The 23,435-nt window shown below is 41.8% G+C and overlaps 1 protein-coding gene across 2 annotated transcripts in view; it reads right to left on the reverse strand.

Annotated features, from left to right (window-relative positions):
* Positions 1–10,081: 10,081 nt before the first annotated feature.
* The window catches only part of PURG (purine rich element binding protein G), a 32,519-nt gene continuing 19,165 nt past the window's right edge, over positions 10,082–23,435 (reverse strand). The window contains exons 1-3 of one of the 2 annotated variants that reach the window (XM_083175094.1): positions 14,686–14,704; positions 12,115–12,184; positions 10,082–11,481 (exon numbers count right to left, since the gene is read on the reverse strand). In XM_083175094.1, the coding sequence (XP_083031220.1) occupies positions 10,492–11,466 (975 nt within the window). In that variant the 5' untranslated portion in view covers positions 11,467–11,481; positions 12,115–12,184; positions 14,686–14,704 and the 3' untranslated portion in view covers positions 10,082–10,491. Of the gene's footprint in view, positions 11,482–12,114; positions 12,185–14,685; positions 14,705–23,435 lie in introns of those variants that run through there. The other variant, XM_083175087.1, reaches the window with a different exon arrangement.

Here is a 23,435-nt window from a genome sequence, read left to right on the forward strand (position 1 = left end):
AGCGCATTGTCTCACGGCATAACGTCAACACACTTGATCTTGCTGCCTTCTCTAACACGCTGTGTCCTCTTCTCGCCCCAATCACCACCATGTCCTGCCCGAACCTCGCCGCCTCCTTCTATAATGACACCCTATCTTCGACATTGGACTCTGCCTGCCCTCCATCCTCTATCCCCCTTCGATGCTCCAACCCCCAACCGTGGCACTCGCCTATCACCCGATTCCTTAAAAAGTGCTCTCGCACTGCTGAGCGCTTCTGGAAGAAATCACGCTCCCTCGCGGATTATCTCCATTTCAAATTCATTCTTTCCTCCTTCAGCTCTGCCCTTGCTCTGGCCAAGGAATCCTACTTTAAGTCCCTCATCCTTTCCCAATCATCCAATCCCCGCAGGCTCTTCGCCACCTTCAACTCCTTGCTCTCCCCCCCTCCTCCAGCTCTTCCGTCCTCCATCGTAGCCGCTGATTTTGCTACCTACTTTTCAACCAAAATCTCCTCTCTCAGGACTGCCATCACTGCTGCCATGACCCCACCCTCTCCCTCCTCCCCTCCTACATCCCCACTCCCCTCCTTCCAACCCCTGTCCTCATTTTACCCCACCACTGCTGCTGAAGTCCACTCTATCCTTCAATCCGCTTCTCCCTCCACCTGCCCGCTCGATCCTATCCCCTCCAATATTATCCGTCGTCTCAGTCCGTCAGTCTGCTCTCACCTGGCTCACCTGTTTAATCTTTCCCTATCCTCTGGGATCTTCCCTTCCTCCTTCAAACACGCTCTTGTCTCCCCAATTCTCAAAAAAACAAATCTGGACCCCAACTCCCCATCCAACTACAGGCCCATCTCCCTCCTCCCTTTTGCCTCCAAACTCCTAGAACGTCTGACCTATAATCGTCTCCTAAACCACCTTACTGCTAACTCCATTCTCGACCCCCTCCAATCCGGGTTCCGCCCTTTACATTCCACTGAAACTGCCCTGACCAAAGTCACTAACGATCTAATATCAGCTAAATCCAAAGGCCTCTTCTCTATCCTCATCCAGCTTGATCTGTCAGCTGCCTTTGACACTGTTGACCACCCTCTCCTGCTCAACACACTCCGCTCCTTTGGCATCACTGGCACGGTATTCTCCTGGTTCACCTCATACCTCTCCGATCGCTCCTTCTCCGTCTCCACTCCGAGCTCCTCCTCTCCTACTACCCCGCAGCCAGTCGGTGTTCCCCAAGGGTCTGTCCTTGGCCCTCTCCTCTTCTCTCTCTACACCACCTCTCTGGGCACTCTCATCAGCTCCTATGGTTTTCATTACCACCTTTATGCTGATGATACCCTAATCTATCTCTCTTCCCCCGACCTTTCCCCATCACTCCTGTCCAAGGTCTCTGAATGCCTCACAGCCATCTCAGCCTGGATGACCCAACGCTTCCTGAAGCTAAACATGGCTAAAACTGAACTTCTAATCTTCCATCCCCCGAACATCCCCTCTTCTCCCACTATCTCCATCAGTATTGGTGAAACCGAGATCACCTCCACCGACCAAACGCGCTGCCTCGGTGTCATCATTGACTCCTCCCTCTCTTTCACCCCCCACATTCGTGCTCTCTCACAGTCTTGCCGCTTTCACCTACGCAACATCTCACGCATCAGACCATTCCTCTCCACTGACGCGACCAAAATTCTCATTCACTCTCTTGTCATCTCCCGCCTTGACTACTGCAACATCCTTCTCTCCGGGCTACCTCTCACCCGCCTCGCACCTCTCCAATCCATTCTTAACGCTGCTGCTAGGCTCATCTTCCTCTCCCGCCGCTCTACCTCCGCCTCCCCCCTCTGTCTATCTCTTCACTGGCTCCCCATTCCTTTCCGAGTTCTCTTTAAACTCCTCACCACCACCTACAAAGCTCTCTCCTCCTCCACCGCTCCTTACCTCTCTTCACTGATCTCTATCCACACTCCCTCCCGTCCTCTTCGCTCCATCGCTGACCGCCGACTGACCTCTCACCTAATCACCTCCTCCCACTCCCGTGTCCAAGACTTCTCTCGCGCTGCCCCCCTGCACTGGAACAACCTCCCGCCACCCATCAGGCTTTCTGATTCCCTTACCTCCTTCAAGCGCTCCCTCAAAACCCACTTTTTTCGACTAGCCTATCCCTCCTCCTAACCTCTTTTGATCCTCTTATCCTGCCTCCGTTCCCCTCCGTTCCTACTTATCCTATTGTTTTTCGTTCGTCCACCCACCTATTTTTAGTATGTTAACTCTTATGAGTAGGGCCCTCCTTCCTCACGTACTCACCCTACCTCTTTACCTCACCTGTGCTCCTGTCCTGTTCTTCCCTTCCTCTACTTCATCTTTAGTCTCCTTGACAATTTTGACACCTACTTCTGAACTGATGCTGACTTTAGTTCTACCAGCTATACCCCCATTTATACTGTATTTTTCAACACACCCTGTACGTTACCTCGTCATTTTTTTTTTTTTGTTTGCTATGTACGGCGCTGCGGACACTTTGCGGCGCCCTATAAATAAACGTACTACTACTACTACTACCTTGCAAACTACTTGCTTGCCCTCTTGTATAACTGTCTATTTAAAGTAGTGGGTAGCACCTCAACATTAATTTATGTGATATCCACGTAATAATGTCATATCTAAGATGGGACTAAAAAATTATTATATATTACCACTAATACCAAACCGATGCTGGAGAGGCTTCTTTTTATAAATGGCATAACATGTGTGTTAAATGAAAAGGTTTGGTACATGCAAGAGACTGTTTTTTGCATTTTTATTTATAATTTGGTTTATTTTTTTTTAACGCTTTCTATTTTTGCTATTGTGTTATATAAAATGTTGATGCGATTTTAAAAAACACAATAACCATCATCCACACTGTCTGCATTACTTTGTGTGACACTATGATGCAATATCCCATAACAGCAAAAGTATGAGCCTGTAATTTAACAGTCTTCACCGCTGGACATGTACAAAATCCAGGAGTTCTTAAAAAATATTTACTTAATGTTTTAAGCCAAACAGATCCAGGAAACAACTGCCAGACAATATGCCGGTTGTCTGGCACCTGATCAAAATGTTAAAGAGCTTTTGCTATTTGCAAACCGTTAACTTTGGCTTGTAATGGCTATAAATTCAATTGCACTCCATTAGAAAACCTCGATGATATCAAACAGCAAAGCCATCAAATAAGCTGTTCTCTTGTCCTTAAATTACACTACTTAACAGGTTTTTTTTTTAGATATATATAAATTATCAATTGGCTTAATTAATTGAATTAAATATGGGTTCGATATTTTATAAATAAAAACGCTCTACCCAGATGCAATTACCAGTGGCAAAACCATTTTTTTTTTCAAACATAAATGATTATACTCTATAGGTTTCCATCCTCCATCAAATCATATGTAGGTACACTTTCCTCCTCACCCTTCCTATACCCATGCCTCTGTTTTCCTCCACCCTTCTGTACCTGTCCCTATGCAATCCCAGCACCTGTTAACCTACATACTTTGAGTAATATTTTTTATATGCTACACACACACACACACACACACACCTAATGAGAGATAGGTTTGTCTGTATAGTAGTTTGGCCACACCACCATAGTTTTCATTTACTTCCTTATTAGGAATGGATTTCACTCATGCTTCAATAATATTGTTCATTTTATTTCAGCGCATGGCTAATATATTACAGTCACTATAATGCCTTAAGTGTTGTCATAAACAAATTAGAACAATTATACTAAAATAATGTAATTTAGGCCAGGCACTTTCCAAGTAACTTTTGCTGGGGATCAGAACAAAGATAATGCTGGACATACATGGTCAGATAAAATGCCTCTTAGATGGACATATAAACTTACATCCTGACACCCATCAGATTTCCTATGCATATACGGAGAGATTACACTGTGTATTGCTCACAATATCGGCATTCCTCCCATAAAGAGGGGGGATTTCTCCTTTCCACTCCTGTGAAGCAAAAGGGAAAATGTTGGCCAGCTGTAGCAATGCTTACATTGCCTGATATAGCCAATTTGCAACTTACAAAATATTCCATTTGACAGACAAGCTGGACGATTCAGCATATACAACAAATTTTTGGGGGCTCGGTTGCACACATATATTGTGCAATTATCTGGTTCATTCTCCGATATCAAGTGTTGAGATTTATTTCTAGAAAATGTTAAAGTTATAAACAATCAATAACATTAACTATACTGGCGAAAGATAAACAAGTGACCTGCATTTTATTTTTGTTTGTATTTATCGCAAAAAAAAAAAAAAAAAAATTATAAATGCTTTATAATGTATAAGAAAATAAATGATCATATTAGAAATGTATCCATGCGACAATTAATCACAAATCTATTTATACAGGTTCCTCACTACGACGTCTGAAAGAGTGCATTTATACATGTACCATCAAACTACAAATAGAGAAAGCTACCAGAATGGGCCCCCCTTCATGACATTCCAGACCCATAAATTTAGCAAAATGTGGCCGGGTATACTCATGCCTACATAAAAAAATATATAAATTGTAACCAACCATCGGTTTGGCGCGGTGTTGGCTTGTCAATGATCAATGCCAGTCAGTATTATTCATGCACAAATTGTTAAAAAGATGTCAGTGTAATTGAGCAACCAAAAGTTTGATTATATTTAGCCTGCTTTGAAACAAATGTACAGAGAAAAGTAGGACTTTCAGGGGGTAATCAGATAGGAGTATTTCAAAATAGGCTTCAATAGCTTGAGTACTACTTTGCTCACTAAGGGTTTTGTCTGCCGACTTGTTTTTATATGAACTAGTGATGCTTTTCCCTCTTCACACTAATGGAGGGTTGGGTATAGCCATTTCTTATATAGTTCTTTTGGCACAAGAACCATAACAGATGGCCAAGTGCATTTACTGCGAAAGATCATATAATATTCTAAATAAATACCTATTATATTTTTGTAAAAGAACAAATAGTAAAACTGAAAAGACCCCCAACCATAATGCAGACATATTAAACATTGAATCTTATTTGTTTTTCTAAGCACTTTAGTATTAGTTTCTGTTGTCACATTAACTTTTTACACAATGAATTAAAAAAAAAAAGGTTTAGGAAGCGACCTTTAAATTGCAGCAGTAAAACTATAAATTGCAATGTGTATTAAAAGATTTTGGCAATTACTAAAAAATTGAATAGAATTTTAAGAATGGGATGATGTTGCTTATATATATATATATATCTTTTCTTACTGGCATAATTTTCTTCTAATGTATAAATCATAGCTGGCTCCCTAATCCAGTTCAACCCCAGGCTTTCCTTCTCATTTCAAAGAAATCAAGATATTAAATTAATTGGCTTTGTCCTTGAACAACATGGATGCAAATTCCTGCCCCCCAAATTCAAGAGATGTAGGAATATTAAAGTCTTATCACATTTGTCCATTTGATTAGTTATCTTATGTGGATTGCACAATATCCTTAAATTGTATAATTTCCAAGACTGAACTTGGTAGACCTATTGCAACAACAAAAAATAAAGAAAATAATATAAAATATAGCAATGGGAGGTTTGTTTATGCTATCTGGTGTGCATAATCTGGACATTATTATTAGTTTGTGGGTTTAGATAAATTTTGGTCCATGAGATTATAACACTGCTGGCCTGCTGCTCATACAATGTGGGAAGACCAATTAGCCCTGACGAAAAGTGTTTGTACTGAGTTCTCTAAAATGTTGTTCAGGCTTATTTAAGTAGATCGCCCAAAAAAACAAACACTTTTTCCTCCCAAGACACACAGGTTGAGTAAAACAGATTTGTTTCGGCCATAGCTGCTTCGTTTTCGCTTGTAAACTGGGCTGCTTTCTCTGATTTCGCTTTGCCTTATTGGGGTTTATTGGATAGCTTCGGGCAAGAATTACCCATGACCAGTGATCGCGGGTAATTGGAGATCATTGAAAATGCTTGCTGAAACAAATTATTTTCTAACACTCCTGCAGTTCATTCTAGGGCCAGACACTTCTAGACAGGGCTATTTAATAGATTCAAGTCAATGGATGCTACTCTTTATTAAACTTCCCAACCCATTTCCTCAAGGATGGTAGCATGCCTCCTGTAGAATTTATACTGCACTTTTGAAAGGCCCACTTTAATGATAACTTTTTAGTCAAAGAATTGTACAAAACAAAACATTTTATGAATGACTGACATTTCATGCCATTGTGCATTAAGTACTGGTGATATGCTATAGACAATGGTAATTTGCTCATTAAAAATGTCCTACCAGTCCTATATAGTATTGTATAGTTTTAGACTGAAAAACATTTTCTCTTTCAAACTGATTTACTGAAGATTTTATGGTATTTGAAACACCACAATGACCTAATTTTGATTATTACCAAGTCTTTATAAATTCAAATAGATTATTGCCACAAGATTGCAGAGGGGTTTCATAAGTGAAATTTTCATAAATACGCCATAAATATTTCAGATTATTTTTGTTGACATGTCCAACATGTCTTGTAACAGAATACTATGCTTAAACAAAATACTTTATAAATTAGAGAACTCAATTTACATCACTTAAAACTATTTAGCTTTTAGAAACTATTCTTTATATCAACTTTGTCATCTATAAATAACTTTATTATTAAAGGCTGTAGTTTAAGAGGAGACCGAATAATTTTTTTTATACCACACGGACGCAGTCAATGACCTACACCAACACGCACATCAGAAAGCATGACCTACACATTCCTAAAACGTAATACCTATAAGCGATCCTGTGCTCGTTTTAGCACCATATAATTTTCAGGAATTAATCTGTAAAATTAAATATATATGACCATGCCGAGATTATAGATCTATATAAAACCATTTTAAGTGAAGGCTAGATAGTTCTTCTAGATCATGAAACTTAATACAGAAAGTGAATTAAAGAAAAAAAAATAAAAATAAAAATATACACAGGGGAGATTAGAAGGGTGTCAGTTAAAAATTCTTAAATGATTTAATAGTTTTAGCGATATAATAAAATAAAGTTGAAATCCAAGTGGTTAAATGTGTGTCACAAAGTGCCAGAGTACTAAAAAGTACAGGATGTCAATTATTGCACAGTTTACCATATTCTTTAAACCGGCCAGAAAATATCACATACAATGGGGTAATGTTCCCTAAACTGCCCAAATATTTCCAATGCAATTACTTTTAGTATATGGTTTGGATGGTTTTACTAAATACTGTATACAGATACATTACTTTGGCAGCAGTGTACTCAATATTCCAAGACGTATGTAAAACGCGTAGGTATGTATTCAATCCCTGCCCCTATTTCCGACAGGGGAAATAGCGGGGGGGCTCCTATTCAATGCGGTCTTGACCGACAGAATATAAGAGGCAGATCGACAGAACTGGCCAGACTTTAAAAGCTGTCGCGCCCCTTTCACTGAGAATTGATCGCAATCCACGTCCGTTAACACAGACACGCCCCCTCTTTGCAGATTGTCAGACGGGACATTAAATCCCACCTGGCAATTAGCAGTCAAGCAAAACGAAAATGGGCCAGGGTCACGGCTGTCGGGACGTAACTACAGTTGTGACCCGGGATTGAATACCCCCCTTGGTGTAAATGTTGGCAAAAATCTAATATTACCTGTATTCTATAAGATGTCAAATGTACTATAAAGAAAAAAAGTCAATGATTGTGAATACAAAACACTGACAACTCTTTAGAACTGGACCAGATAAGAAGCTTCTCTGGTATGAAATGCTTATAAAGTACTTGGCTTAGAAGTGCCACATCCTCCAGTGTCCTGCCACAAATTTTAACTGGTTTCTGCATGTAAAACTTAAATTTAAACTTGTCCCTGCTGAATATATAGCAGCAAATAGAACATTTGGTACTTATGTAGTATCTGGGCTTCCGATTTAGAAATCGGATCGGATCGCATCGTATCGCATCGCATGCGACCAAATCGTATGCGATGCGATGGTCAAGATTTTTCCATAGGATTCAATGTTAAAATGGTCTGAGTCCATTTTAACATAGAATTCAATGGGAAAAAGGGGTCCTTTTCCTTTCCCCACTATCCAAGTGGGCATGGAGTTGGATATAAACCTGTGGCGAGCGTAGCGAGCCACCGAGCCTGAAGCGTGGCGAGCGTAGCGAGCCCCGCGAGGGGACACAGAATACTTTTTAAGAAATATGCGTCCCCTCGCGGGGCTCGCTTCGCTCGCCACGCTTCGGGCTCGGTGGCTCGCCACGCTATATAAAATCAACTCTATGCCCACTTGGATAGTGGGGAAATGAACAGGACCTTCTTAACATTGAATCCTATGCAAAATCGCATCGAATCGCATCGCATCTGATTGTATGCCTTAAGGTAAGGCATACAATCACAAAATCGGCAGCCCAGATACTACATAAGTACCGAACATTTTGACAATACTGCATATGGGGCTAGAGAACCTACTTATAGTCCAATAGAAGCCTTACAAATAGGGATTACAGTTCTGTAAACCTTTGAAGACCCCAAAAACCTAAGCTAATCCTTAACCATGGTGGTAGAATACACACATACAATATAGCCATCTAAATGTGCTAGTATACGAGCTATATGACCTTTAATTTGGGTTAATGTTTCATTAAGGTGCCACTACTACAGTACATAGTTGCTAACACCAACCAACTTGCACTAAACAGATCAAAGCCAATAGCTGTGCAATTGTAATTCAGTGTGGATCTTGCACCCAAATTCAATGCTGCTAAATAAGCCCTATTGAAACAACCATGATTATTGTACATTATTCTACATATGGTTTAAAAGAAAAAGAAATGTATTAATCTACACAAAATACGAGGTTACTTCAAAATTAAAATACATAAACATAAAACACACATAAGGAGACGGATACCATGATAAAGTGATTATGTGCTTTGGTGCAAAAAAAAAAAATCCTTTTCATTCAAATGGAAATCTATTGTACAAGAAAAATCATGGAAAAATGCCATTATGTGACGGACAGAGGAATCATGGTTACCCAAATGTGGGATATGTATGGCCCAAATGATCTGTTACATTCATACACCCAGATAGCTGTGTACATGTTCTCAGTTACTACAGGCACTGTGATTAGCAGCAACAGTGTTTAGTGATACTTACTGTACACTCCACTTATAATCTGTACTAAAAAAGGTAACTCTATAGGTATGCTTAACATGCATAACTATGATATACATACAATTTTCAATTTACTAAACACTAAATGGTGTATATATATATATATATTTATATATATGTATTCTTTTCTTTAAATAAAAATAAAACTTTTCAGCACTTGTGCACCGAACATATAAATTCAGCAACCCTTGTGCAAAACAATACGCAAGTAAGGGCAGATTTGGTATGGTTCAACCTCCATTTTTAGTCATGAGAACCCTATGCCACTATTCAGGTGGAACAAAAGGTTTTTGTCTTCTTATCCTATAAGCATACACACTTTCTATGCCAGGAGATGCCGTATAAACACTGCAATCAAGCAACAACTAACCCAAAGAATAGTTGAACATTCACTGATAGCCATTTCATTATTACCTACCACACCCACACACAGGAGGGAAAAAAATCCCCCAAAAGATAAGTTAACATAGTATAAACAAGCTATCATTGTACAACAGGCCTTCATAATATATAGATTTATATATAAAACAGCCACGATGGGAGTATTATTAAAAGGCATAATTGCACACGCTTACCTCTCTGCACAACGCTACTGAATGGACAGATTTATTTCTCTCAATCTTGTTTACGGTGCAGCTATTTTGTTGAGACGGTCATTTTTGATGTTTTTAATAGTGAAATATATAAATTCCTTGGCTGTAAACAGTGTAAACAGTTAACACGCACACTGTCAGCTATTCTTCTCCCTTACTGTTGGATCCTGCATCCAACAGATATTCTAGACTCGATCAGAGTCTGCAAACATGTAAATGCATTTCCTATACATTCACAGTAATAAATGCCCTGTAAATAAGCTTGGCAGAGCTTTTTTTGTTTTAAATCAAATAACAAAAATAAAAAGAACAAAACAAGTTTATATTATAATTCTTATCTGTATAATACTGTATAATATATCTATACATCTATACAAGTAGAAATATAGATATATGTAATTAGCTTTGATAGTGCAATTCAAGCCTTACCTAAGGTATTTAAAATGTTTAACTTTGTGCTGATCAAAAACATACTTCTAAAGTCTTGATATTAGTAAAGCAGCTGTAAGGGAGGCTGGTACGCTCAAAGAGTTTGTGTTGTAGATTAAATGTGGATTACCAGACTATTACTTTTGTCCAATGATTCTTTGCTAAAAAAATAAAAGGAATGAACAAAAATTAAAAATAGGAAAAAAAATCTTCTAAAAAGACTACAGAATTGGTCTTCAATAAAAGACTTCAATAATGTTGTAGGTGTTCAACTGGCATTTGTTCTATTCTGGACACTCTTGCTCTTCACTACTGTCCACACGAACATCCATCCTTTTTTCTTTATGGCTGTTATAAATTTTCCTCATCTCTTCTTCATATTTAATAAAATTGTCCCCAAACCTAGTCCATACTTTGTAAGGGACTGTTATAGTATTGCGGTATGGTGGCCTAACCTCGCTTACCCTCAAAAATATGCCATAACGGTTCGAACCCACATCAAAGTAGAACCTCTTGTTGTCCACCCTGAAAGATGTTCCTTCCGGAAGCTCAGGAGGTTCATCCCCACCCCCTCGTCGTTCTTCTATATCTCCTTCACCATAATCTTCAATAAGTTGAACCAATGCATCTCTAAATTCAATCATACCTTGCGCTGGCAGAACTATAGTCTGCTCCTGACCCAAACTCTGGCCAAAGTAGCCAATCATTCCAGGTCCTCTGGTCATTGTTTGTCTTATTCTTAAAAAACGTCCTCGTTGATTTTCTTTAAGGTCTAGGTAATATTTCCTATTGTCTCTCTCAATGTATTCTGTTTTCAGAACACTGTGGGTAGCAGGCTCTTCAGATCCTGCAGAACCGGAAGGTGAGGATGGATGTGGTCTCCTTCTTGAATCATGCTCTTTTTCACTTCCATGTTCGCTTCTTTGAGAATGACTGCTTCGAAGACCTAGATGGGCATAGTGTTCAATGAAATCCCCCAAACAATCCTTTAATTCAGCAGCGACAGATAAAGATAAAGTCAACTTGCTCTTTCTGATGTTATCCTGTCGTCCTCTGCCAATCCATACCTCTGCGATTTTCAAAAAACGTCCTCGAGCACTCTGTTTGACATCTAAGTAAAATCTCTTTTTCTGAATGTCCACTCGCTTGGATGCGAGCTCCTGTATCTCTAAATTCTGTGATGATGGGTAGCTGTATTGTTGAGGGTAAATATTTCGGCTTATACCTGCACCTTCTCTTTGACCTCTTCCCTGATCCATTTTTATCGCAATAAGCTGTAAAAAATATATATATATAAAAAAAAAATGCACATCACAAAAAACAGCAAATTAAAAGTAAAGATTTGGATGACCCATTATGGATTTAACGTAAAATGGGTATAAATAACAATGCAGATCAATTCCTTTACTTAAGACACAAGGCATGCTGCAGAGATTGCACACATTTCAATTAACAAATTAAGATGCAAAATGGAGCTGCAACAGGACATGTTGGCACAACTGCAGGGTATGCAGAGTTCAACATAAGTTCAGTATATAAAATGGACACAGATATTACACAGGTCAAGGGCATTTGTTTTTTACATACACAATAATATATAATTAAGAACACCTACAATTCTATTAGAATCCTCTATAAACATACTGAATAGAAGTACAGACAATTAGGATGTTGCCATCCAATTAGTCCTGATGCTGGCACTCCTCTGCATAAGAAGCCCCCCCCCCCCCCCCCAATTGTGGCTGCAAGAATACACAAGTCTGCAACTTTTCATGGATTCTATGTGTTTTTCACACTTTTTATTTCTCTGAACATTTTTTTTGCGGCTAATAGGATACTACTCTTAGTAGGAAATCGCCACAAACTTTGTGCTAGTGAGGCTGCATGAGACATTGAACATCTCTCACCTGTGCTCAAACAGGAATATCATGAAGATAAGAGTCTGTGAGTGCCTCCTCAAAATCTGAGTTGTTTACCCTGTGGATGAAAATTAATTTCAGAAAAATGTCAGGCCAAATGAACAGCTATAGTTATTAAAACAATGCAGCAGATTATTAATTGGGAACTGCAAATTATATATGCACTTTAACATTGTTATATTGTGTAACCTATTTTCCAAATTTTTTATAATGATGTGTGACTTATCTTGGACATTCACTTGTCTGATTCTGCATTGTAGCACACATACACATAATATATAAGAATGGGGGGGGGGGGGGGTTCAGAGGGTGCTAGAATAACACAGCAATTTAGATAAAAGATTTGTATTTAATACAAAAGGATTAAGAATGAAATTTCACATGAATCACCCTATATCGGGTGTTACAAATTAACACAAACACAAGTGTTACAACAATATGCCACTTCTGGTGGGTAGATGAATTGCTCAAAAGATTTTCACAAATGTATGCTCAACTCTGGTGGGTTGATGGTGGAAAGCCCCAACTCTGGTGGGTTGATGGTGGGCTTTCCACCATCAACCCACCAGAGTTGAGCATACATTTGTGAACATCTTTTGAGCACTTCATCCAATCTTTGGTGATCCAATCTTTGGAGTCATAGAGAGTTTTTATGTAAAAGTTTTCATGTCTATGGAGAGCCAGTACATAATAATCTAAATAATATCTCGGTATACATTTTTAGGATCTGACACCTCCCCAAAATTCCATTGCTTGTTGGAAACCTGTATTACATATACAAAAATAGTTATTACCTAATATTTTAGAGACATAGGGTGAGATTTAATAGGATGAGAGATACAGAAAGTGAGAGATTTGGTAAGAAATCTCCAGTTTTTTTAAAGCGGCAATCATTTACACTGCAAAATCAAACTGGTTTTGCAGTGTAAATGATTGCCGCTTTAAAAAAACTTGGCGATTTCTCACCAAATCTCATTTTCTGAATCGCTCATCCTATTAAATCTCACCCAGTATGTCACGAGTCTATTGGCTCAACATTTTTTCACTAACCTAGCACTATCTTAACCCATTCCAACAGAGCACTTGTTCACCATCACATAGCTCTCCTTCTTCTTCGTCTTTTTCGTACCAAATCAGGTGTGTTTTTATTTTAAGAAATGAATGGGTCCATGAGTGAAGCCTTCTGTGAAGTTTTAATGTAAAGCAAATATGATTTTAAAGTAATGTTTGTATTTGTAGACACAAAACTGTTCCCCTGATCTGTTTAAGACGAAACGCGTTGGGACGTTTCTATACATCATTATTTGTGTCTGGAACAACTTTCTGAAAATAAAGATATCGAAAGAACTGCTTTGAGTGCTTCACTGGAGATTGGATCACCATATTTAGGGACTTTTATTAAATTAAGACGCCATTCCACAACTGGGTGTTATATGGTTGTTAGGGTCCCTTAACCCTCTGGGGACATTGTGGTAAAGGCTGCCAACCTTTTTGAAAAATAAGGTTAATTTAATTGTATATAGAATTGTATATAGAGCGCGAGGTGGAATATTGGGGTTACATAGATAGATAGATATTTTTTTTAACATACATATACACACAAATACATATACAGATGGAGCCCCTCTCATTCACTCTCAGCACTCACCAAGACATCACCGCTGGTGGAGAGGGACTCCATCAGACTGGGAAGCGTGTGCGTCTCACACGCACGTGTGTCCCAGTCACCCGGTGGCGTGACCCTGACCGTCTCCACTTCAGGGAGATGGGCAGGTTCGGGGCGGCGGTGAGGAGCTCAGTCAGAACGGGGCACGCAAGCGTCTCGTGCACACGCGGACCCTTCCCACGGCTGGTGGAATCGCCAGCCACTGCAAGGAAGAGGGGCGCTACATCTATATCTATACACACAAAAAGTAAAGACCACTAAGAATTCCACCCTAAACTGAAATTAAAATGTTACCAGGAATTTCCCAAGCTACTTGCCACACCAGAGCAGAGAGGCATTTGCATATGGTGTATTTGGGGCAATGAGGTAAGTTATTCTGATCCAAATCATGTACATTGAATTGTGTGAATTTCGCTAAGAAAAAAATAATACTTTCAAATTTTGTTGGAGTTCTCTTAATTCTCCAATGTCCTGGTCTCAGGCATCATGCTCGCCCAGAAAAGTCCCTAATGCAGTGGTTCCCAAACTGTGTGCCGTGGCTCTCTGGGGTGCCTCAGGACACTTGCAGGGGTGCCCTGGGTTGGTGTTCCAGGAGCAATTCAAATTATTTATGGTTAATTATTTATGGGTAAAACCAGTGCTGGTGGATGCCAATAATAAAATGTGTAAAAACAGAAAAAAATCCTGCCCTTTACCACATAACTGACCCAAAAAATTGCTGATAAACCCAACCTAATTAATTTTTTTTTGGCTTGTGCTGTGAAAATTTTTTGATAGGGTTCCGTGATTCAAAAAGATTGGGAACCACTGCGCTAATGTATAAAAAGGAAAAAAAAATAATGTAATGATGTACAGTATCTCAAAACAATGGCAATATAATGGCTGAAACATACAAAACCATTTACACCATTTTCTGAATAATACAGGTGATTTTCTTTCTGTCTAAAAGAAATAATAAAAAAAAAAGTTAATTAGAAACTTCCTTATTTTTTTTAAAGAAAAGCACTGTATTTAACAAATAACATTAAATTAATCATAAATATCCTCTATACAGTGTTAATGTGGTAAACGACTACTCTAGCTGCAAAGGTCTGGTTGGTTTTCAAAGGAATATCTACATAGGTGTATAGAGGTGGGTACCCAGGGTATTTAAACAGGTAAGACCAAAAACACTATTTTCCCCCTTCAGGTCATGGCCTCACGCTGAGACCATAGGATGGGCCACAGCAGTCTCTCAAGGCTGTGAACAATCCTGAGCTGGCCCTTTGCCAGCAAATCAGCACAGCCGAAGTAGTCACATCTATAGAATCTGATTAAAGTATGAGAATGGGACCACGTGGCTGCTCAGCAAACCTGCTCTTCAGAAGAAGCCCTTCAACCTGCTGCCAAGATGCCACTACTGACTAAGAGGAATGGGCCCTGACAGATGCCAGATCCAGCTTATCAAATAAGCTTAAAAGATGGGCACAAAGATCAAACATGTTAGTCTGTTTAGAGGTTGCCCATCCTCATTTCTTGCGGTCATAACTTGCGAAAAGGCCCTGTACCTTGGACGTGTGCAAAGGACAAACAAAATCCAGAGTCAGTATAGTGACATCATTGTCAAAAGAGCAGGAGAAAAGGAGGGAACTATCTCCTGGTTAATTTAAAAAGAGGATAGTAACTTGGGATGGTAATCCGATGAGTATAACGCATTGCACAGTCCGTGAGATAGGGCTCCTAAGTCCGAAACCTGGCGAGCAGAGTTAATAGCCAACAAGAAATGTCAGCCAATGGAGAGAAATAACATCCAAATGCTCAAACATGGCTTTTGCAGAGCCCCGAGAACCACAATTAGATCCAGGGTGTACATTTGAAACAAACAAAAAAAAATAAAGTTGGTTGGATCTGGAACCCCCCTGTAAAAAAGTTCACAGTAGAAGGGGGCCAAAACCTTCAGGTTCTCCTCACCGGCCTCGCGCAATCCCAACTGGCTCCTCTCCAATCTGTCCTCAATGCTGCAGTCAGGCTTATCTTCCTCTCCCGCCGCTCTAATTCTGCCACTCCCCTTCAACAAAATCTGCACTGGCTTCCATTCCCCTACAGAATCCTCTTCAAACACCTCACACTCACATACAGGGCCATCTCTAATTCCATTGCTCCATATATCTCTAACCTCATCTCCATTCATACACCCTCCCGCCCTCTACGGTCGGCTGACGACTGTAGTCTCTCCTCCACCCTGATCACGGCTTCCCATGCTAGAGTACAGGACTTTGCCCGTGCTGCACCCCTTCAGGGGAACGCACTCCCTCACTCCATTAGACTCTCCCCGACCTTCCAAAGCTTCAAACGGGCACTGAAAACTCACCTATTCATCAAATCAATACCCTTCCACTGCATAAACGAGCTGGTTCTCCGACCCCTTGCCTTTTTACATCCTGCTATCTAACCACCACCCACTCGCGTGCACCTCTTGTAATCTGTCTGTCTCCCCTTCCTACTAGATTGTAAGCTCCTCTGAGCAGGGCCCTCTTCCCTCCTGTTGTCAAAGCCCATTTCTCTTCACATTTCACTCACAGCTCTCCTATACTCCAACACTCAGTGACCATCTTTGTCCGCATACACATCTCCATCATTGGCATCTAGCCTCTAGTTGATCTGTGGCGCTCTTTATTTGTACTGTATTTTTGTTATTTATTCAATGTTATGCCAAGCTTTGTCTCCCTGTATTGTTCCTTTGTACAGCGCTGCGAAACACTTGTGGCGCCTTATAAATATAATAATAATAAAAACCTAGATTTGAGTGAAGCCTGATTCCAACCCAGACTGAAGGAAAGTTAATAGTCTAGATAAAGAATAATTTTCAAGGCTTGATAACCTGGTCAGGAAGCCCCTGGCTTTTAGGATCAACTTTTCAATAGCCAATGTGTCAATACCAGACAATGAAGGTGCAGAGTAAAAAGATCTGGTCATAGAGGAAGTTCCGACAGGGAATCAATTGACAGGCTGAGCAGATCTGCAAACCAAGCCTTTTTTGTCCAGTTTGGGGCAATGGGAATGGGCATAACGTCCTCAAACTGCCGCTTGCAAGAACTCACTTTAACAGAGCTATCTGACGAAAAACATACACCGTACAGTAAGGCCACCATGGCAATGACTAGAAATGTCCCTGGACCTCTGGTCATCACTCCATAGCGAGGAAGTTTGTGATTGTGGGGAGAGGCAAATAGGACATTCTGAGGACAACTCCAGCAAAACACCAGCTGCTGGAAGACCTCCAGGTGGAAAGGCAACTCGGCCATACGGACATCCTGCCTGCTGAGGAAGTCAGCCTCCCAAGTTTGAAGCATCAGAATGTAAACAAAGGATAATACTGATAAAAACTGCACTGCCCATCTCAAAAAGTGGGTCAGATTTTAAATGGCTGCATGACTGCGGGTGTCATCCTGATGGTTGATATAGACTAGACTTTGTAGGACTGGACCTTTGCTGTACAATTTTGAAGCAAAGCTCTGCCTGACTGAAAGCTAGTTAGAGAACCTCTCAGGGCTAGCACACTGAAAGTTTTGGCTCTTCAGCTGTCCAATGAACCTGAAAAGAGGGACATGCAGTGACCGCTCCTCAGCTCCAGGGGATGGCATCCATTGTGAGGATGACTCATTACAGGTTGAGGAAATCTTGACCCCTGTTTAGGTATAATGTCTGAAGCCAGCACAAAAGAGGAAAGTGTCCATGGAAAGGATGAGTTATTTAGACAAAGATGAGAGCGATTCCAGTTCCGGAGAAGTTGCAGTGGTCTGGAGGGCCATGAAATTGTCCCTCTGGAGGACTTTTAGTATAGACTGTAGTGTTCCTTCTAGGAACCAAACGGGGCAGGGCGCTGGAGGGGGCGGACCAGGCACATGGACGGCACATATGGGGGCGTGTCCAGGCCGCCGCATCACAAATGGGGGCGTGCCGGGGCCGGCGCGGCACAAATGGGGGCGTGCCTGGGCCGGCGCGGCACCGAAGGGGGCGTGCCCGGCCGTGACGACGTCCCCGAGCTGCCGGGAAAGCGCCGTGCACCGCCGTCTATGGTGGCGCTGGGCTTCACCGGTGCACTCCGGCAGGACAGGCAGCAGGCTGTTTTAGCGGGGCACTGCTAGAGGAGCAGGGCGCATTTTGACCTTTAAAAATCGGGCAGGGCGCAGCGCCCCGCTAAAACAGCCTAGCGGGAACACTAGACTGTAGAGAGAGACTGCATCCTGAATCTCGAGACCTGATGAAATGTAGTTTAGGGAAGGGCTTAACACTCTGCTTCTTATAAAAAGGTGCATCCTGCCGCCCGGGATTCCCCATGGCCAACAGGTGGGCAGAGTGGAGGACTCCTGGCTGTATTAGAGCAGGTCCTCAGATATTTAAAAGGTACTCTTTACTTAGAAGGGCGCCCATCTCGGGCATTGAATGCACTAAAAAATCAGGTGCGATGCGACAGACGAGATGCCCGAGATTTCCCATAGGGAACAATGTTAAATGTCTCAATTGACCCGATTTTCCTGTTCAATGCCTCAATTGACCCAATTTTTCCATAGGAAACAATGTTAAATGGGCCACAGAGGCCAAATAGGCACCCTGAAGTGAATAATGGCCACCCGAATTGTTAACGCCACCCCACGATCAACGTCAACCCGAAGCGTGGCGAGCGCAGCGAGCCCGCGAGGGGCGGCGGTACGCGTCCTACGACCTTTTCATACCCCCACTATCCACGTCGGCGTGGAGTTGAGAATAGAAAGTGTGGCGAGCGCAGCGAGCCCGAAGCGTGGCGAGCGCAGCGAGCCCCGCGGATACCTTCACAGGTATCCGCGTCCCCTCGCGGGCTTCACAGCTGCCCGCGTTCCCTCGCGGGGCTCGCCACGCTTCGGGCTCGCTGCGCTCGCCACACTTTCTATTCTCAACTCCACGCCGACGTGGATAGTGGGGGTATGAAAAGGTCGTAGGACGCGTACCGCTGCGCTCGCCACGCATCGGGTTGACGATCGTGGGGTGGCGTTAACAATTCGGGTGGCCATTATACACTTCAGGGTGCCTATTTGGCCTCTGTGGCCCATTTAACATTGTTTCCTATGGAAAAATCGGGTCAATTGATGCATTGAACAGGAAAATTGGGTCAATTGAGACATTTAACATTGTTCCCTATGGGAAATCTCGGGCATCTCGTCGGTTGATCGCACCCGATTTTTTAGTGCATTCAATGCCCGAGATTTTTTACTAACGATGCCCACGATCAAAATCGTGGGCGCCCTTCTAAGTAAAGAGTACCATTTAAAAATGTGACCTTGCTCACGAGCCAATCGGAGCTTGCAGTTCAGCAGTCTCTAAGTAGAGGCAACAGTAGCTCCTAATGTGCGGTGAGCCTGGGATGCTTTTAATGCTGCCCCCCTCCACTGCAACACGCAGCACATGCATCTCCTCCTTTAATATCGTGTCACTAACCCCCCCCCCACCACCCCACTGGACTAACAGACAATCTGGAAATATGGGTAACCCCCAACGGCAAGGGGATATGGTCACTAGGTGGAGAAGGGGAAGGTCGACATGCATCAAGGTTGACACACCTGAAGGCCAACATGGGGTTAGGTCAACACAAGCATTGGGTCCACATGAGCAAGGTTAACAGTAAAAAGGTTGACATTGTGTTTTTCATGTTTTTTTTGACCCGGCAGGCGGAATTTCATGCACTAGGACATGGTGGGAGTATAAAAAAGTGTGTCGAGCGTAGCTACCATAAAAAGAGGGATACTTGCAGATATTGGTACAGTCACCTGAGATGGAAAAAACTCCCAGACTAGAGCTGGGTCTTGCACAGGAGGTGGTCTCTGAAGCAGAATCCCCTGGGTCACAGACCATGTAACCATCTGTATAACTTTAATTACACCTTTTTCATGCAGCTAGATGCTGTTCTGATAACCACTTACACACAATAACCGGTACAACATAAACAGAAGCTTAATAAAATACACTGAAGTGGGAGTGAAGGCCATAAGGAAGCAGCCACACCTGCCCTAATTAGCAATATATAGAATATAAAGCGCAGACACCTGTTAAATCTCTGGAGGGGGGTATAGAGGCGAAGCCAGTAACTCTAAATTTAAAGTGCCAGCTCCACTTATCCACCCAACTATACCCACGGTCATAAGCCTCTAGTGTCCCTTATTGGATGAAGAACAAATAAAAAATAAATAAAAAAGTAAATAAAAGTTAAATCTCGATGCTCAACGGAGAGATATCGCAGATCGTTCCTTCCGGCTGCAATTAGAATGTACAACTGTCATGTTCTGAAGAAGACCTGCATGTTCCTAGATTCTTGAGTTATATTGTTTGGATCTTATCTTATTATGGGTGTTGTTATTATGCTATTACTCTTATCTGTACTTGAACCTTGCTGTAACGATTGAAAATTTTTCCATTGTGAGACAAATAAAAGGAATTCTATTTTCCTAAAAGGGTGCCCTTTCCTGAGGCACAAGTAAAAAAATTGGCTGGGCTGGGGCAGGCTGGGTATAGGGGAGGAGCCTCTCCCACTGCACTCAAGAATTTAACTCCTTGGTGCTCGGTCAGTGGACTTAAACTATACCATGGTCCCAGTGCGACACCATGGGCTTCAAGGAACAAGATATCCTACAATAGTTGGGTAGATTTTTCACAGTATATAGTGATCTTATATGCAGATATTATTTATCACTACAATTTACGGTCAAAAACAAAAGTAGGTCCTTTTGATTCAAAATTAGATCCCACACTATTTATAACATGGGTCCTCAAACTGCGGCCCTCCAGATGTTGTGAAACTACAAATCCCAGCATGCCTTGCCACAGTTTTGCTATAAGGGAGTGTTAAAACTATGGCAATGCATGCTGGGATTTGTAGTTTCACAACATCTGGAGGGCCGCAGTTTGAGGACCCATGATTTATAACTTCTATTGACTGATTACGATGAAAAGCAGACTCTGCCGTCTTCATGTATCCCTAATTCAGATACCTTTCTAGCTGGTATTTCTTAAATAAAACAAATGTCCAATTCACACACTATTACTCTTGCTCTACGGAGTGCAGATATGGTGACTGGATGTAGAACATCCCTTCTATGAAATTATATATATATATATATATATATATATATATATATATATATATATATATATATATATATATATATATATATATATATATATATATATATATATACACACACATACATACACACACACACACACACACACACACACCTAGACCAGAAATAAATGAATCACAACAGGCAAAATAATTCTTGCCAACCCTATGATAACGGTTTTAAGACACATTCTCCCTGGCTCTAATAATAGTTTGAATGATCAGAAATCCCTTTCTTCTATACAGTCTTGCTATTCATTTTAGACAATCAATATACCCCCCCACCCCCCAGGCCCTGTGACAGAAGATTGTTGTGAAGCAGATTCATGATCCCTGAAACTAATTATATGTTTAATAGTTTCAAAGCCTAGGGACTACTAGTATCACTGGAATTGCTTCCTTTTTTTGAGTAATCAAGAAAGTATCGCAATGGGAGGGAATATGTAAGCCAAGTGGAACACCCAGTGCTACAATGGCATCTATTAAAAAAAGGCAATGGGTCTCTGGCCCTTATTCTGCTTGGTGCGGCCGGAGCCGCATATGCGGCTCCGACCGTGCAGGCGAATCCCCGCCTTCCATACGGATCGCCACGGCCGTCCGTACGCGGACATGTGGCGGTCCGCATGAAAATGGCGGGGGATACGCCTCCACCATCTTGGAGCAGCCCCCTGCATTCGATGGTCGCCGACCATCGAAGGCAGGGCCGCACGCTCCACCAGCTCCCGCAACCATAGACCTCACGGACACTTGTCCGTGCGAAAGCATGTATGGGGGCGGGCAGCTGACATCCGGCGATGTCAGATGCCCGCCCCCAACACATGCGTCACAGCCTCATTACCATGCGTACGCCCCGCGTTTGCATGGGAACGCCCATGAAACGCGGGGCGTATGCATAGGGAAATGAGGCTAAGTAGCCCCTCACGCCCCTATCCACCCCCTTTGCGGCGGTAAAAAAAATTGTGCGGCGATTTCGCCTGCACATGCGCAGAGTGCCCTCTGCACATGCGCAGAGCGAAAACATCGGCGGAACGGCCGCAAGCGGCCGTTACCGCTTAGATCGGAATAAGGGCCCCTGTTTTTCAATATAAGCAGGCAGTTGTGTTGTACTAGGAAGCCATTCAACTCATCTACTGTTAACATCACTGTTTAATCAGACTGCTTAAGACAGCCGAGTGCAGAGACCATGCTCTTGGATGAATCTCTGCCCAAGACGAAATCTGAAATTATGTTTCTGTCTGACTGGACTCTGGTAGGCCTGACCTAAAACAGTGGCCAAGCTTTGCGCAATACGCTCAGCAACACTCTTATTTCCCAGATATTGATTGGAAGAGTTTTTTCCCCTCTGGACCAAAGTCCTTGTACTGTAGATCAGTGGTTCTCAACCTCTGTCCTCAGAACCCCCCCCAACAGTTTACGTTTTCCAGGTATCCACACAGAATCACAAGCCACACCTGTGGATCTTTTAAAATGTGTCAGTGAATAATGAGTGCCCCTGTGCACCTGCAGGGTGACCTGGAAAAAGTGTACTGTTGAGGGGTCCTGAGGGCCGAGGGTGAGAACCACTGTTTTAGATGATGAATAGGACTGCACCCCATCCCCGAAGACTGGAGGCATCCATAGTAATTACCATCCACACCTGAGGGGTACTCCGGCTTCTGTTCTAGTTTTCAGACATGGTCTGCTACCTCTTGCGAAAGAGGAACTTAAAAGATCTAAAAAAAAAAAAAAAAAAAAAAAAAAGGGACTGATCTGAAAATAATTTTTCCAAATAGGGAACAATCATTAGAACTTAGAAGTCCTGCCATGACCTTTGTAAAAATATATGTAAGGAAATCCCAAAATTGATTTCTTCCTTCGACTACAAATCTTTAAAGTCACTGTTGCCCTTAATAGGCACTAAAAATAACTGAATACATGCACAGCACAGAGTAAACGCATTTATAGAGATTTTAATCCAGAAACCTAACATTTAGTCACTTCTAGGCAAATCTATTTTCATAATTATTCAGATTCTGTTTGCGACAGGCATGATGCAACTTCTGATCTATTGTATGCGGTCCTTTTGCAGAGGATAGATCATATATGCTCCCGTTCCCCACTGCGGGGAGGGACAGTGCATCGAATCGGATGTCAAACACATGCGATTTGGTTTTTATTAAGCAATTACCCAGCCCGAACCATCTGAATCAGGTCAAATGTGGCCAAAATTGCATTAGTGTATGGCCAGCTTTAGCACATCCCACCAAAGAAGTTATTTCTCTTTGGTAATCCACTTGATAGCTTTTGTTTTAAAAATCGACAAATACTGTATAACAACGAGAAAAGTACAACAATGATCCCAATCAAAAGGCCAAAAGCAAAGCTGGAATGGTTGGACACAATGGTGTATGTTCTACAATACCCAAGTCAAAGTCCAGATCTCAATACAATTGAGAGGCTATGGCGCCATTTGAAAATTGCAGTCCACAAGCAATCAACCTGAAGAAGATCTGCAAGACAGCTGGGCAAAAA

Source organism: Crinia signifera, chromosome 1 (genome assembly GCF_055691185.1).
Source record: "Crinia signifera chromosome 1, ASM5569118v1, whole genome shotgun sequence".
NCBI lineage: Eukaryota > Metazoa > Chordata > Amphibia > Anura > Myobatrachidae > Crinia > Crinia signifera.